At 40.6% G+C, this 17,789-nt stretch overlaps 1 protein-coding gene across 2 annotated transcripts in view; it reads left to right on the top strand.

Moving 5' to 3' along the window:
• Positions 1-17,789, top strand: part of unc5ca (unc-5 netrin receptor Ca) — a 286,639-nt gene that overhangs the window by 164,988 nt on the left and 103,862 nt on the right. For both annotated transcript variants that reach the window (XM_049579110.1, XM_049579112.1), the window contains exon 4: positions 15,196-15,299. In XM_049579110.1, the coding sequence (XP_049435067.1) occupies positions 15,196-15,299 (104 nt within the window). The remainder of the gene's footprint in view (positions 1-15,195; positions 15,300-17,789) is intronic.

Consider the following 17,789-nt stretch of genomic DNA (forward strand, 5'->3'; position numbering starts at 1 on the left):
TCAAATTGACCCTGTATCAGATTATTTGAATACAGTAAATATACACTTGTACTTTCATTGAAAAAATGAGCTGACTTAAGCTTACACAATATACAATACAGCATTGCAGTTGTGTGGCGGTATTGCTGCAATATATTTCTGTCAGCAGAGAGTTAGTGACACAGTCAGAAATATCCTTCTAAGCTCCGCTAATAACATTTCGAATGGAATGGGTCCTCCTCGGGGTGCAATGAGTGCTGGGTAATGTGCTGTTTTTGGCTTACGTTTGGGCTGATACACGCTGAGAGACAGATGCGAGGCAAGCGTACGTATACAAGCGTCTGGGATTCTCTGAGATAAACATGTTAATGTAGACACCAGCAGAACAGGAATGAAAACATACTGAGAACTGAAGGCCACATTGTTGAGTGGCTTACCTTTTCAACGAGGTAGCCGGTGTATGAATGTATGGCTGAGTGTGTGTTTGAGTGTGTAAGAGAAAGAGAGATAATGTTTGTGTATCTGCATCACTCTGAGGCAGTGTAAATGTCGTCAGTACCATCATGTAACACCAGCTCTCAGCAAGTAATGCTACTGTGAGTCAAAGATTCCACACTCCAGTTTCCCTTTTCACTATTTTTCTGTTCTAATATTAAAAAACTTTATTTATGTAGTTCGGCAAATAAAGAGTTACAATAATCTAGATGCTTGGAAACAAAAGCATGAATGAGAGTTTGTGCGTTGCTAAAAGAAAGAAATGATCTAATTTCGGAAATACTCCGACCGACAGCTGATTTGGTAATCCTGCTAAAATGTTTAGAGAAATTCAAATCTGAATCAAAGATCACTTCCAGATTTCTGGCCTCATGGGTGCACTGCAAACCCTGGGAAACTAGAATTATACTGACATCGTCTCTATGTGTTTTGAGTCCAAACACCATCACTTCAGTTTTGTCATTGACAAGTTACAAGCCATCCAGGACCTCATGGCTGCAAGACATTCTATAAGAGAAGTAATTGAGGAGTGGTCTGATGCATGTACAGATAAATAGATTTGTGCGTCGTCAGCATAAAAATAAAAGAAATATTGACATTTCAGATGCCCCTGACCCAGTGGTAACATGTAGATACTAAACAATAAAGGAACAAGAATAAACCCTTGAGGAACGCCGCAGGTGATATTAGCGTGGCTAGAGGAAGCATTCCCAATTGATATGAAGAAGGTTTCCGTTACTTAGGTAAGATCTAACCCCATCCCCAGTCACGCCTACCAACCTCTCCAATTGATCAATAAATATGCCATGATCTACAGTGTCAAAAGCAGCAGATAAGTTGAGCAACACAAAAACAGTACAACAACCAGCATCTGAATTCATCCTAATATTATTTAAGAATTTTGTCTAGTTTTTGCTTTTTATTTTTTCTACTTATTCTGTTTTTGTCTTCCTCAGTCTAATTATTCACATATTATTTACACTATGAATAATTCTATAGGGCACCAAAAATCATCCACTTCTGCAACACTGCTTACTTATAACATGTTGCTGAAATTACTTTGCATCACTGAGATACTAATATATTCTGTATTTGGTCTTATATGAATAATTTAGACTGTTCAAGTGCTGCCTAGTTTTTAAATGGCAGCCAGTGTATAAAAAGCAAACTGGCATGCTACGTATCTCGCATCATTTTCCCCCTGTTTTCAATCAACTTCTTCACACAGGGTTTATAGTATTTCTAGTATTTCACACACGTAAGACCTCTTCTGGAGGTTAGGTTGAGAGATGGTGATGGAGGATGCTTCTAAGAAGGCTTGAAGGGCCAATAGATATCAGGGAGGAGAAAGATGATAGAACTCCTGCCTCTCTTTGACTTTACTCTTTCTCCCTTTCTCTTCAAATCACTCTCATTCTTTTCTTTTTTTTTCTGCCGCATGTGTATTTTCCCTCTGACTTTGTCTGTCCCTCCGTCCTTCACTTTCTCTCTTTGCATTATAACAGTGATTTTTCCCTTAACCAGATCTGATTACACTCAGCCCCCTCTTGCGATAACCTTTTACTTCAAATCGACCCAACCTCCTGACCTACCCCGCTTTCGGCTCCTATTTGGATCTACTGTTGTGATTAAAATGCTTCCTGGCAGCCAGAGCTTGCTGAGCAAAGTGTCTTTTCCACCACACCATGCAGTAGCAATTCAGCATTTCTCTCCTGCATTCCCATCTCCTCTTCCCACTCATTTTCTTATTTTTCCCCTGTCCCGATGTCTCCTCCTCTCGTGCTTTTTCTCTCGCTTTGCTCATCGTCTGCTTATTGTTTCGTTCTGTCACTCGCGCTCTCTTTTTCGCCTCCATCCTCCTCATTCTCCAGCATCTTCAGGCTGTTTTAATAACTGTAGAATTAACACTTGAAGGCATTATCTGAATACTCAGTTTGTAGCTGGATAATGGCAATCAGTGTTGTGGCTGTAAAAGTGTCAAACGCACAATCAGAGATATTAAATCTCTGAGTGATTTGTTGGTCGTAGGAGCAGGGCACTTTAGCTGAGTTATGGGTGCACACAGGCAGCTTAATTCAAGTTTATAAAGCAGGTGAGATGAATACACACACTTGCACAGTATTTCAGGCACGTACACAGGATAAGCGAAACACAGACACTTATATATACACACAGATGTGCATTTAGTGTCGGTCATGCTCTTTGGCCCTGCTGCTAGCAGGTCAAGTCTTTCCCTGTCAACAGATTAGGGATATGTGAAGGGCGCACACATAAACACACACACATGCACACACAAACATCCCAGACACACAAATTTCTGATGATGGCAATTTGTTCTGCCACCTTCCACTGAGACGTGTGTGCATAGCAATCAGGAGTCCAGACACTCTGGGACGCAGCAACCCAGGCAGCGACTTGTGTCAACTGGAAAATGTCTGTGAGTGAATTTTCTTCTGTTTTGTTTATGATGCAAATGTCTCAGCTGCATGTATTTAGGTTTTCCTTCAATCATGGATGAATTACACTAAGAAAAACAAGGCTCAACAGGGATTTCTTGTGTTAGACTTTAAGCATTCATTAAAACTAAACTCTTGTACACTCATTCAGGTTTAAACCTACATGCAGCCTATAAAAACATAGGCAGCCATCTGCGCACTCATCAGCTGGAAACAACTGCAGTTTGTAAGCCAACCTTACTAGTATGAAACTTGCTCCTCACCGCAGAAACCACATCCCCTCAACAACCACAGTCTCAATGACATTTCACCTTTTTTCCCCTTCATGAAATGGCAGTTTCATTAATGCATAGTCAAATTAAAACTGATATGAACCAAAAGATCTGTGCTGTTTCTCCCTCCACACTCACCCTGACACTTCTCCAGATGCTGTTAGTGGAAAACTCTCAGTGCTTTTCTCTGGATGACATCATCAAAGTGTCTTGGTTTCAGGCTCTGAGAAAGACTTCATGATGGTCACAAACACTGAATAAACATTTTTATAGCGAGAACCCATAGTGTGTGCGTCTGTGTGGATGTGCGGTTATGATGTCTCACCATCGCTGTAAGCCACTGAGCTCTTTCCCAGATGTCAAGGACTGCTTTAGCATACTCTTAAGTGTTAAAGTGGTAAGCCAGAGTGTTGATTTCACCACGAAAACTCAAGTCACTTTCTAAAGTCCAAGTGTAAAAGGAAAAAAAAAACAGATTATGTATCAATCTGCATTATATGCCTTTTTGTACTTTTTGTATATTAACATCATTTTAAAAGACAAATAAAGGGAGAACTTTCAGGCAGGCAGAAGGGTTTGTCATGTCTCATTGACACTGGAGGTGTCTCCAGGAACCATATGAACTGTATTAGTCAAAGGTTAAAATAAAAAAAGGGAATTTGCAGAAAGAAACTCAATAAAAATGTTAGTTGTGAGTTGTTAAGCATGAAGTACAAAGACAGATTTATCCAACAGATAAGTGAATGGCTGAATTTTATTCCACAAAGTAATGAATATATCACTGGAGCTGGTTGAAAGTCAGAAATGTCTTTTCAGATCAAACAAAGATTTTAGTCAACTCATAAATGTCTGCTTTTGCTAGAGCACAATTTATCTTTATTTTAAAGTAACAAAGACATTTTTAGGGCTGTAGCCAACCAAAGAAAGTCTTGGTTGATTGAAATTGCACCATTGCTTTGGGTAAAATAGTCCATCACTGTCACACAACTGTCCAATCACAGTGGAGGAAGGGTTAGTGGAGGGCCAGGACAAATATCAAGTTGACCGTCCCACATGTACCAGTGCTGAACAACAAACATAGAGGAGAAATTACTTAATCCAGGCCATCCTTGTGTGCTTCAGCCTTTCGTTCATCCAGAGCAAAGGCCAAAGCTAGCACTCTACCTTGTGCCGACATTTTTACTTCCATGGTTATTTCATAGCATTGCAACCAAAGTGTCTAAGCGGAAAAGGCATAATGCTTCTAAAGTGCACAAGCACTATCATCTGGGCACTTTCAGAAGAGCACTTGGCATTTACAGCTAGAAAAAAGACCTTTGGTGGATGCACGGCTTTATGAAAGTAACACCAGATATTGTCCGACCAATGAGAATTTGGTTGGACAAAAGCATACTGTATGTAGCATATATTCCAACCCACCACAACATGTCAGCCCTTTTGACTAGCATAAAAAGCAAAGGGTGCATTCCAGATCTCATACTTTTTCTTTTTACTCATTACTTTTACTATGTACTGCAGTTGCCCTTAAAAAGTACGTACTGTTGCATGCAGTATGCACACAATTGGGACATACCACTTTCTCATAACATCACGCCCTGGACTTTGACCATTTTACAGCTGTCATCTGTTTGCGGCTCAGTCGATGTGACGTATCGTCCAATGCGCATAGGTTTGTGGGTCAGAATAGCCAGAAAAGCATGCTGGCTTACATACTTCAAAATCAAACCAGATGTCGTTGAACGTCCAGGTATTTTTGGCATACTGCATTTGACACACTATGTATTGGGACATACTAAGGGCTAGTCCCAATAACTCCCGCCCCCCTTGGCCCTACCGCTATATTTGCACATTCCCGCGAGGGGTAAGGGTGTCCCAATTCCTCTTTGCGTGTAGGGGCAGGGGGCATAACGAGGGATAGTGGGTATGAAACTAGCCCTTTGGAGCGAGGGATTTCACATGCTGACTTGCCAGCGAGGGGTAGACGTCGCCATGGCTACCACCAAGCAAGAGACAGGGAGCAAAGTTCATACATGGCTAACGTTACCATCTTCGGTTTGCTTGTTAGCTAGCTAGCTAGCTCGCACTATCTGGCGTCTGTCATCTGTCCTGTTATGCAAAATTGTTGGATTTTTCACATTACAATAACACGCCAGCTAGTATAACTATGCTGCCTCGTAATGTTAGCTCGTTAGCTAGCTAGCTAGCAGAAGTCCCCTGTCATCTGTTGTTCATCAAACTAAGCATGACGAATAATACAAACGTGATCGGTAGGATGAACTCAACTGGAGACTCCATTGTAGATGCCGGTTGGAAACGAGATGGCTTGCAGCTTCCTGTTTAAAATACTTACGTGTGCGTGAACGTAACTGACGCGGTGATGTAGTGAGTGGTGTCCCAATTCCTAGGGAAAGATTTCAACCCCTACCCCTTTTTGCTTCATTTTGAGGGCCAAGGGGTAGTGGGGGGTATTGGGACTGGGCCTAAGTCTTTTTCTGGCATACTATGTAGTATGGTAGTGTGAGGGCTGGAATGCACAGCAAGACTCCTACAAATCTAAAGGCTTGAACAGTCCATGATGACAGGCTAATTCTCTAGACTAAGAGAATTTTCTTCTCTATTTCACTGAAATATTTTCATGTTAGATTATTATTGATGAAACCATTTTATTTTGAGTTGTTTCATTCATTCTGTTCATTGTGCATCAGATTCCTGGTGCCATGTCAGGGGACTGAGTTGTTTACTTGTACAGAACTTGACTGTGGATGGAAAGACCTTGTCTGATGTCTCGGGCTGATCACAGGTTGGGAAGTGTTGAAATGACAGGGTGGAGAGTTCAGCGAAAGAACTGGTCTGAGTGGAAGGAGACTCTCTAAAGTTACTTAGAGAAAATGACTCCCTATATAACCACACTGAAAATGACTGTGACACTCAAGGTCACAGGCTACCTTCAAGCCTTCCTTTTTTAATATATTGGAGCTCTATTGGTTATTTGAAGTTGTGCATAAGAGTGCCCACAGATTGAGGAGGTAACGGACCACAAAATACCACAGCCCTAAGTCTAAACACCCTGTGGCCTGAGGAAACACTCATGTTGTCATGGGGAAAATAAATAAATAAACTTTTGTAATTTTGCATAGATGAGCTACTCCTCGAAAAATATTTTAAAACCTGTAAGATGAGGGCAGAATTTATGGTTATCAAGCTAAATATTATAATGCAGCACATAATAAAGTAATTCAGTAACTTTTGAAATCACAGCATTTAATGACTTTCCCAAGCAGAAAACTATACATATCCACAGCAGGAACTCTTTCATGTTTACAACTTTAATTTTTATAATTTAATACAAATGTGTTTTAATTACAAATCCATTAACATTTTATTTTTTCTCAGTTTGTTAAATATTACCTTACCCTCTTGTGTGCTTTATCACTTACATCATTTATTTTTTTTTTCTAAGCCAGAGGTCTGATTATTTCCATTGCATGCAATCGTGTAGGAAATTGAATGTCCAAATTATCCTCCCTGAGACTTAAGGAGAGTACTTTTCTTGATACTTTCTTCCCAAGCATCTCACATTGCTCTTTATTGCTTGAGCAGCTCCACCAGGGGAAACCGTTATGATTTGGCATGGGTAGCATGCAGGCAGAGACACCCATTTTGGATAATTGCTCTGAAATGTGCTTATGTAGGGGTGCCTGAGGCAACAAACTCACCACAAACATAATAACAGTTTCAGTCGAGCAGTGGAAGAAGTTTTCGAGAGAGAAGGAAGGAGGCGGGGAGAGACGGGGAGGAAGGGAGATGAGGTGGCTGAGATAGAGTGAGAGGAAAAAAGATGAGTTTATGCAAGAAAGGTCATTTCTGAATAGATGCTTACACTGCTTTATTGTGTATATATAAGGGAGTTCACACTGAAGAATGCTCTACAAGGTTGCCCTCTGTACTTTTCAACCCTGTTGTGGTTCTAAGTTGTTCAGTGAATTTATCTTTGCTTTTGTTATATTTATGAAGCCGGATAGCGTTATCTGCAGTTTGGGAGTGAAGTGGGGTCAGTGAATGATAGGACACAGCTGTCCCTCCTCTCCTGTGCACATATTTCCCTTGGGCACATATTTGCACACATGCACAAAAACACACACCTTCCATTGACGTGAATTCATGGTCCCCTGGTGTCGTGCACACAATGTCACATTCACTCTTTCTCTGAAACGCACGCACACTCTCAAACACACACTTTTGTGACCAAACTGGCAGAAATTTCGTCTGCCGTAGCCCACTAGCTTAGCCCTATGTGTGAATATCAGTGTGTGTCTGCGTGTGTGTGTTGTCTGTTCATCCCCCGAGCGGTTTGCTTTAATCTCCTTTAATTTCATTCTCAATCTTTATGGAAATCAACTCTCACAACCAACTCCTCATTTCACCATCTCCCTTACTAATTAAGACCAGGAAATTGTTCCTGGAATTGGCTGGCATGAGAGACGTGTGTCTCACCCCTCAATCACTTCCTCATTCTCTCCTTGTGTCGGCAGATTTTGCACATTTGCGTTTGCGAGTCTGTTTTTCTGTCCCACTGTGGCTATCTCACCATTTGTGTTTGACGTTGTTCTGTCTCCATGTATGTGCTGTGCCTGCTTGTTAGTCTCCATCTCCTGTGTGTATTCTCCTCACTGTGACAGTATCTCACCGTCTCCATCGCTCTCCCTTTGTCTTTCGATATCTGTCCGTGTACGTGTGTCTCTGTGTGTTGTGTGGGTAGCCATGTGGTGGATTTAGGGCTAAAGCTTTGGGTGATTACTCCCATAATGAACCATCATGCTCTGTTCAGGCTGTCATCCCCCACAGGGATTGACTGTATTATGAAGTTATCATTCAGCCTCAGCCATACTCTGTGTCCTCACATAACTCTCTTACATAGCTCTCCACACGGAATCTGATAATGATTAGATTGATATTGCATGAAATTAAACCTCATCATTTACGTAGGAAGATATTCTTGAGAGTTTTAGAAACCTTAAAAGCTTTGTCAGTAATGTATTTCTAGAAAGTAGGCAGCATGGTCACCTCAAACGCCTTCAAAGCACATTCTCCTACCTCTCATGAGTCTGTAGCTCATCTCCTGCTGCTTATTACACCGAACAAAATACAAACGTAACACTGTTGTTTTTGCTTCTGATTTTATGAGTTGAAATCAAAGCTCTAATACTTTTTTACATGCACACAAAAGGCTTAGTTCTATCTTTTTTTACACATTTAAAATCTGTGTTAGTGAACACTTTGCAAACATAAACTATAACCCATCCACCTCACAGGTGTGGCACATCAAATGCTTATTAAACAGCATGATTGTTGTACAGGTGTACCTCGGGTTGGTCACAATAAAAGGCCACTCAAAAATGTGCATCACAACACAATGCCACTGATGTAGCAAATTTTGGGGTGCCATTGGCATGCTGACTGCAGGAATGTCCCGCAGAGCTGTTGCACGTGAACTGAATGTTCATTTCACGACCTTAAGCTGTCTCCAGCATGGTTTCTGAGAATTTGGCAGTACATCCAACCAGTCTAATGAGCCAACCCAGGACCTCCACATCTGGCTTCTTCACCTGCAAGATCATCAGAGAACAGCCACTGAGGTGATGGTGAAGATTCTCAGTCATCCGTGTTATGGTAGTCTTAAGTGCTATATCATAGGCAACTGGACTTGGTTGTGTTTCTTGAAGACGTTTCGCCTCTCATCCAAGAAGCTTCTTCAGTTCTAACAGACTGGTGCAGAGTCGCAGGCTTTGAACTCTGTGTGGGTGTGAACTCTTACAGAAGGTCCCATGAGTCCCTCAACAACTGTGAAACTCAGAGCTCACATGTGACCTCAGTGACTCTGTGAGGGTTCACACCCACACAGAGTTCGAAGCCTGTGACTCCGCATCAGTATGTTAGAGCTGAAGAAGCCTCTTAGATGAGAGATGAAACATCTTCAAGAAACTAAAGCAAGTCCAGTTGCCTACGATACAGCACCTAAGGTCACTGATATGAGCAGCCCTGACATGTTTCTGACAGTTTTTTTGCAGAAATTCTGTGGTCGTGCAAACCAGGGTTTCTGAAGATCTTGCAGGTGAAGTCGCTTAATGTTAAGGTCCTGTGCTGGTGTGGTTACATGTGGTCTGGGGTTGTGAGAATGTTGGATGTAAGGCCAAATTCTCAGAAATGACATCGGAGACGGCTTATGGTAGTGCAACTGTGAGGTAGATGGATTATCTTGTTAAAGTGCTCACCAACAAAGATTTAAACAAATTTTGTTGCTTACAAAGTAGCTCCTAACTTAACAATATGTTCCTTACAACATATGTTATTTAAATTGTATAGTAAAAAGATACACACACAGCAGGATGGTAGAAAACACATCACCAATATGTCATAACTTACACCTACTGGCCACTTTATTAGGTACACCTGATCAACCGCTACTCGTAACACAGCTAATCAGTCAATCACATGGCAGCAACTCAGTGCATTTGAGCATGTAGACATGGCCAAGACGACCTGCTGAAGGTCAAATGAGGAATGAGGAAGAAAGGTGATTTAAATGACTTTGAACATGGCATGGTTGTTGGTGCCAGACAGGCTGCTCTGAGTAGTTCAGAAACTGCTGATCTACTGGGATGTTCACATACAAACATCTCTAGGGTTTACAGAGGATGGTCCCAAAAAAGAAAATATCCAGTGAGCAGCAGTTCTCTGGGTGAAAATGCCTTGTTGATGCCAGAGGTCAGAGGAGAATGGCCAGACTGGTTCAAGGTGATAGAAAAGCAACAGCAACTCAAACAACCACTGGTTACAACCAAGGTATGCAGAAGACCATCTCTGAACCAACAACACATAGAACCTTGAAGCAGATGGGCTACAGCAGCAGAAGACCACACCAGGTGCCACTCCTGTCAGCTAACAACAGGAAACTGAGGCTACAGTTCACACAGGCTCACCAAAACTGGACAATAGAAGATTGGAAAAATGTTGTCTCGTCTGATGAGTCTGGATTTCTGCTGCCACATTCAGATGGTAGGGTCAGAATTCAAATTTTTAATGAACATGAAAGCATGGATCCATCCTGCCTTGTATCAACAGTTCAGGCTTCCGTGCTCACCATCAAAACATACCTGACGCTCAGTACGTGCCAGATATCATATTTCAGATGCTTGCAGTGTATACAGGCAAAAAGTTACCTTCAATAAACTGTCTGTCTTTATATAAATGATCAGGTACAAGGTTACTGTTTTTTTTTAAAAAGAGGAGACTGCACACTTGTTTGTTATTTTCTACATGATGCATTTTATAGTCAAAGCCACATCTGTCAACTCTCACCACGTCACACCCTGGTGATCAGTTTGATGTGCATTTCAAAGCATTGATTACAGAGCCTGACAAACCTTTGCACTATTAATTTAGCAGCCATAAACACACAGTTACAGTGTGAGCTGTCTCACCTTAAAACAGACATTACTTTCTTGGAAGTTTCTGTGTGAAACTATCTTCCTCTCTATGAAAATCCCAACACACAAATGGCTAATTTTGGACTCTGAGCTAAAGTGGAGGCTTTCTCTGTTGGGATATTAAACAGTTTCCACTCATCACTCAGACATTTATCTACTCACAACAGCCCTGTTCGCTTCTCCACTATTTGAGTCCGTGTGAACGGGGTTGAGAGTGGTTCATGATTACAAATTCAAAGAATTCAACATGATAAAACTTGCATGTGTAAATTATTTTTTTAAAGGGCTGGATTAAAAGTTCTTTATGCTTCTGTAAGCGTAGACACGTATCATCTCTCCCCTTGTCTTTGTCAGGTTGGGATCTTGATAAAGGAGATGTAATCAAAGCCAGATTGATGGCTGGGAGGTTTGATGGATTGCTTGTGGGTTTTGAGAGAGATGAGGCAGATAAATACAGATGATACAAGGTGGATTCACTGACAGGAGCTGCTATTGAATGGTTTGATATAGAGAGTGTGCCGGACATGAAAAAGCCTTTGATAGGTAAAGACTAAGCAGGTGGTTTTGGTATTAAGAAAGAGTTCGGTAGTCCTGCTGTGTGCTGCCAACTTCTCCCTCCTTCCTCCTCTCTCTTTCTACCTCTCATCTTTCAACCCCCCCACCTGCTGCCCGTACTTCTACCCCCCACCTCCACCCCCCTCTCTCCATCCCATTTTACCTCTCCTTCTCTTTTACTCTCCCTCCTTCTATGCCCATACTGTAAGCTGCTGTAAGGTGACTGTCCTGATGAAATACCCAGAGAGTGACTCCGAGTCGTTCGGTTCAGCATTAAAAAATGTTCTATCTAGTGTGTGTGTGTTTGTGTCTGTGTGTGTCCACAAATGGTGTACCATAGCTGACGGATAAGGTGATTAAGAGCACACCTGGGAACCAGGAGAGTAAAAGGACACAGGGATAACACACACACACACGCTGTGCCCTCCTATGAAAGTTTCCTGTATGGTTTTAAAAACTAAAGGACAAGGGAGAGAGGATTTGTCTTCCACAGCTGCAGCCATCCTTTACAGACTAACAAAGTGACTCTCAAACTCTTCAAAGTGAAAAAGTTTTGGTATTAATATCTCAGAGATATTGGTGATGCTGCCATATGGACACACCTCTGGATACCACCTTCAAATACACACATCATGTATCTGCAGATGTGTAGCCTGTGCAATTAATCATCCTCACATATCCTCATTTGGGATATGTGCAAATTCATCATTCACTTGCTTTTCAGTACATGCAGGAACATCCTCAATGAGTGTTTTTTCTGCATATGACACATTCACCACCGCATGTGTGTGTAGCCTGGCCCGTTTGTGTCTCTGAGAAGTTTTAGTCGGCTCCAGGAACTCTAGTCTTTAGACTTCAAAATCTGAATGCTTAGAAAGGGCAGTCTAGCCGACCCTTCCATACAGATCATATTGAGTCCATACACTCCTTGTATACTCATAAACGTTTAAGTTACACCCAGAAGCTGAATAAAACTCCATCCCCTCCATATGTTCTTATTTAGAAACCCATCACACCATCAGATCAGCACCATAAATAAAGTCACCTGCTAAGTCCCGCAACACTGCCACTCCTCTCAGGTTACAATTTATTTTATGGCCTTTTTTTACAGCGGGCTAATTATTTTAACATGTGTTGAGCTCAGCTGCCAATGTATGGATACATATATACCGTGTGCCGTATTGGCAGCAGAGTCAATAGGTGAACAGCAAAGTGAAGGCTATGAGTGACTATGGGGCATTTCAGTGTCAGGGGTAGCCCCAGGCAGGGAGTTTATAGTGAAGTGAAAGGAACTCATTCAGAAAGACAAGAAGACTCAACAGCAGCTGAAGAGTGGTTACCCCTTTTGAACTCTCTCGGTGAATGAAATTTTGTCTTTTGTGCAGAACTATGCAGAGACAAATGACAGTGAGGGGAAACAAAGATGGAGAGAATAATGTATTTGGCATAAAGATCGGTTAAACAAAACTGTCCTTCCATCCATCCATTCATCCATCCACCCACAATGTTTTTTTGTGTTTTCATTCACGTCCTTCAACGCCTTCTCTCCATCCTCCTTTGTTTTGTCTTCCCGTCTTCTGTTGTTCTTATTTAAATGTCTCGCTAATTGTCTTAAAGTCTGCTACTGTGAGATTTTTTTCCCCCTGAAAATGAAAACAGCTGAGCCCTCTCTGAAACGTTGTGTGGAAGAAATGGCAGTGCATTCCACGCTGCTTTGTAATGCTGTCATTTATCACAGCATGTGGACCATTAGTGTGAATCATTTATTGTCTTTGGCTTGCTCGAGAATCCCAAACTCTGGCGAGTCTATATGGAGTGAATGCAAGGTTCAGATATTGTGCATAGTGATTGAGGGGCGAGCATGCAACAAAGCAGCCTGTGTTTAGCGTATGAGGCGGTTAAAGCACTTAAAAGCCTGATGAGCAGTGTATGTGTGTGAATAAAATTGTAAACGTGTATCTCTTTGTGCACACCCCTGTGTGAGCATTACTTGACTCTAAGAATATACAGCTAAGTGTTTTCCCTTGCTGTGTACATTTCTAAAGTGACAGCAGAGTGGGAGAAGTCAACATATGCATGGCTGACTTCAACCACCAGCTCCATAATTACCGTGTCATTGTTGCCGCGGAAATGAGGCAATGAGCCCAGTTTACAATGACACGGCACCATCTCCTAAATGGGTTCCTTGACTGCTGAATCAGAGGATGCTTTCGCAAAATGGCCTCCCACACAACTCTGCTTCCCACTGAGACTTTTGCTTTTGATAGAATTCTTAGTGTTATGTTGTGTTTACAGGGTTGTCCTGATTTGAGATTAAAGGGGACCTAGTATGCTTCCCCTTATTTCCCAGAGTTCAAAATAATAAAGTAAACTTGTGTGAAAGTAATCCCTGAAAGCAAAAACTTCTGAATGCTCTTGTTTAAAACAGTTTTTTTCTACTTTCAAGACAAGCTGACATCTGCGTCAGGCACACTACTGCAAGTGCTTACATTACGTAGTCTGCACTGCTACATGTAGCTTCATGCTAACATCAGGAAAACGTGTAAGCTTGGTTTCCGAGGTTGTTCATTTCTCCCTGATTTTGGATTATATACCCGCACTTACAAAGTGCTTTACATGTCAGTAATTAAAACATAGAAGGCATGAAAACAACTTTTAAAAGAACTGAGAAAAACACTTTAATGTATAAAAACAGAGGAAATTTAAATGGCTCTCCAATCAAAGTATGTTTCTAGATGGGATTTAAAAGAGATCACTGACTCGGCCGATTTCCTGGGGCAGACTGTTCCAGAGCCTCGGGGCCCTGACAGCAAACGCTCTGTCCCCTTTAGTTTTCAGCTGGGCCTCTGGAACAGACAAAAGACCTCTGCCCCAGGACTTTTAAGTACATTCTGGCATGTACGGCACTAAGAGGTCAGAAATATGAGCACAATCTCACGATGAACTCGTCGAAGTCTGGCGCTTGGCCAGTGACTGGCAGTGTCAGAAACCAACGAAAAAAGGCATCCTTTAACATCAGCATGATACGCAGCTGATTGAAGTCATAGTTTAACAGCACCCGGTGGCATCAGGGTGAAACGCGGCAGGACAAGGAAGAAAGTTAAAGTGGCGTAAGCCCAAGTGGGGCAGGCGGGAGAGGTGGTGGATGGGTCCAACAAACACTGACTCTCACCCGAGCGAGTGGTGTTCACGTCCTGTAAGATTATAAAGCCATTCCCTGTTCTTTTTTGCTAAACCTAACCACGTGTTTTTGTTATTGAAGGAAAAAAAAAAACCTGGAAAGTCCATGACCAAAATGTCAGTATGTGACAAGGTCGGAGTGAGAATGTGTTGGAAACATATCAAGGAAAGAGACGGTAAAAAGCCTTAAAGGTAATCTGAAAAATATTTAAATCCATTCTAAAACATACTGGGAGCCAGTGAAGAGGCTAAAACTGGAGTGATGTGATCATGTCTCTTGGTTTTGGTTAAAACGTCTTGCAGCTGAATTCTTCTTTATAGACTGTCCTTTTTCGTGAGGGCCACTTAGAGACAGGTGCTAAAATGGAGCATTTCCGACGGAGGCTGTCTTCCAGCACAGACAGTATCAAGAAAATAAAGTGTTTTTTGAACGTCAAATGATGTAAACATGATCTAGTAGAAACCCAAAGTACAAGTATGAACCTGAAAATGAGCATAATAAATCCCCTTTAAAATTACCAGTTGTTTTCTCGTTTAAATGTAGGGTCTCTACCTTTGCTGACTATTGTTTTCACTGGATTAGTGTATGACATGAGTTTTTTTCCACTGGCGACCTTAGCAGAGTTTTCACCACTCTATCAAACCGTATCACTTCACTCAAAGCAATATGATACTGAGTATCATTATAATATAATTTCTACACTGATTTGGTCATATGCTCTCTGTCCTGCAGTTGTCATTAAGTTCCTCTCTTTGTCTCTCTCTCCTCAGACCTGAAGAAGTCATTTGAACAGGAACCCCTGGGAAAGGAAGTATCTCTGGAGCAGGAAGTGCTCTTACAATGTCGCCCTCCGGAGGGCATACCAGCTGCCGAGGTACGTGCAGCGTTGTTATTATTAACCTCCACCTGAGGTGAGTGTAAAACGAGACGTGAGATTAAGAGAGGACTTCTAGAACAGAGCGACTGAAGAGGCGGGATGCCAGCGTGATGACAACACAGGATGTAAAAAAGATGTAAAAGTATGAATCATCAAGTGGAAATAAGTCGGAAGTGCCACAGAATAGTCAATGGTTTCAGATGTGACACTTTTTGAAATTGCCTGGAACTGTGAATGACAGACAGCAGAAGTTTGACGGGTGCGTGCACTCTCTCACAGTCTGCAGTCAGTGGGTGATGGGTGTGTGGAATAGAAGTGTAGTCGAACCCTTTCAGCAGGGTTTGTTAAATAGCTTTTTGTGTAACTGGTGTTATGCGTAAAGCAGAAAATATCTCAAAACTAAAATAACTGTAATCACCTATTCCAACAGGGATAGTCCTAAATTTTAATTTAGTGTGTAACTGAGACAAACCATGGATTGGATTTAATCACAGCAGCAAAAATAGGATGATTTAACCTCAATTCAAGAAAGGGCCATGTTTAATAAATCACCAAATTAAAGGGCAGCATAAAGTGATTCATCTTGAAACATTTTTCCAACATGTTTTTAGAAATATAAAGCATTGTTTCACAATTTGCAAAAAACATGCGGGTTGAATTTCACAGGGGGGAAATCAGGGGAACAGCCTGAATCTTGTTTTGAGTGACAGTTGCTTGAAAGCTCTGCTGCAACGAGGTAACACTGATCCAAAAGTTTAAACTTAGACTTAAATGTCCCCAGAGAGCCAATTTGAGTTGCAAGAGTTGCATGAGGAAAACTCAGAGACTGCAGAGGTTTAGCCCACATTCTTCCACTCTCCTACTGTACCTGAGCTTTGCAGGAAATAATGAGGATAATTACTGAGAGTGGATCGTCTGCTTCTCTTCCAGATGACTGTAAAATACCGGCATGTTCCTTTTCATTAGCACATACATGCACTGTGTTGAAACCTGAAGTAAAGTGAATGTGCTTGCAGGAAAGAGGAGACCTAGTAAAATCACTACAACCTTATTTTGGGCATTTAAACAGATTACTGCCTCAATTAAGGACGCTCTGATAAGCAAGGCCGACTTTATGAGGTCAGAGGCTCCCAGCAATGCTAGTGATCCAAACAGATGTGGATACACAATAAATACACACGAATACAACCGTGGAGGGCGGGAAATCAATTATACTTGAGGTATTGTGGCTTGTTCCATGTGGGATGTTTAAAATGATTATAAAATGAACATCATATATAAACTTTAACATCATATTCTGTAGCCATGAGACTCACTTCACTCTCTCCTATGCATCACAAACATGAGACGTCACACAAACACTCCCCCGACCATCCACACCACTCTCTCCCTGGCAATGTGTGAGCAGGCGTGTGTTTTTGACTCAGCAGGGCTCCAGACCGCAGATATACATATATATAAATGTTATTCATATACAAACTGTAGAGCTGTTAGTTTGTTTCCCGCTCACAGTGAATAAATCCTCACACTGAACAGCACCTCAGTAACAGTTTAACTCTCTGCTAACTGTTAGCATCTGAGTGTTGACTGGAAGCTTCAACTTCACAGCAGAAACATCAACACTTCCAGCCTGAGACAAGAGTGTCAGAATAAAAGCGTCAGTGGTTTTATTTATTATAACAATAATTTATATACTTTATTGAACTATTGTTACAGTATTGTATTGAACTTTTTTATAACACTACTTTAACTACTTTATTTAACTTTATTGTAACTATTTAATTGAACGTTATTATAACAGTGCTTTATTTAACTTCATTATAACGCTACTTTAATCTTATTATATCAGTACTTTATTTAACTTTATTGGTAAATTACTTTATTTAACTTTACTGTAACACTTTAATCTTATTGTAACAGTGCTTTATATAACTTTATTATAACACTACTGTAATCTTATAACTACTTTATTTAACTTTATTGTAATACTACTTTAATCTTATTATAACAGTTTTTTTATTTAACTTTATTGTAACTATTTCATTGAACGTTATTATAACAGTACTTTATTTAACTTTATTGTAACACTTTAATCTTATTGTAACAGTACTTTATTTAACTTTATTTGAAAATTACTTTATTTAACTTTATTGTAACACTTTAATCTTATTGTATCAGTACTTTATTTAACTTTATTGGTAAATTACTTTATTTAACTTTATTGTAACACTTTAATCTTATTGTATCAGTACTTTATTTAACTTTATTGGTAAATTACTTTATTTAACTTTACTGTAACACTTTAATCTTATTGTAACAGTACTTTATTTAACTTTATTGGTAAATTACTTTATTTAACTTTATTGTAACACTTTAATCTTATTGTATCAGTACTTTATTTAACTTTATTGGTAAATTACTTTATTTAACTTTACTGTAACACTTTAATCTTATTGTAACAGTGCTTTATTTAACTTTATTGTAATA

This window comes from Epinephelus fuscoguttatus, linkage group LG6 (genome assembly GCF_011397635.1).
Source record: "Epinephelus fuscoguttatus linkage group LG6, E.fuscoguttatus.final_Chr_v1".
Lineage (NCBI taxonomy): Eukaryota > Metazoa > Chordata > Actinopteri > Perciformes > Serranidae > Epinephelus > Epinephelus fuscoguttatus.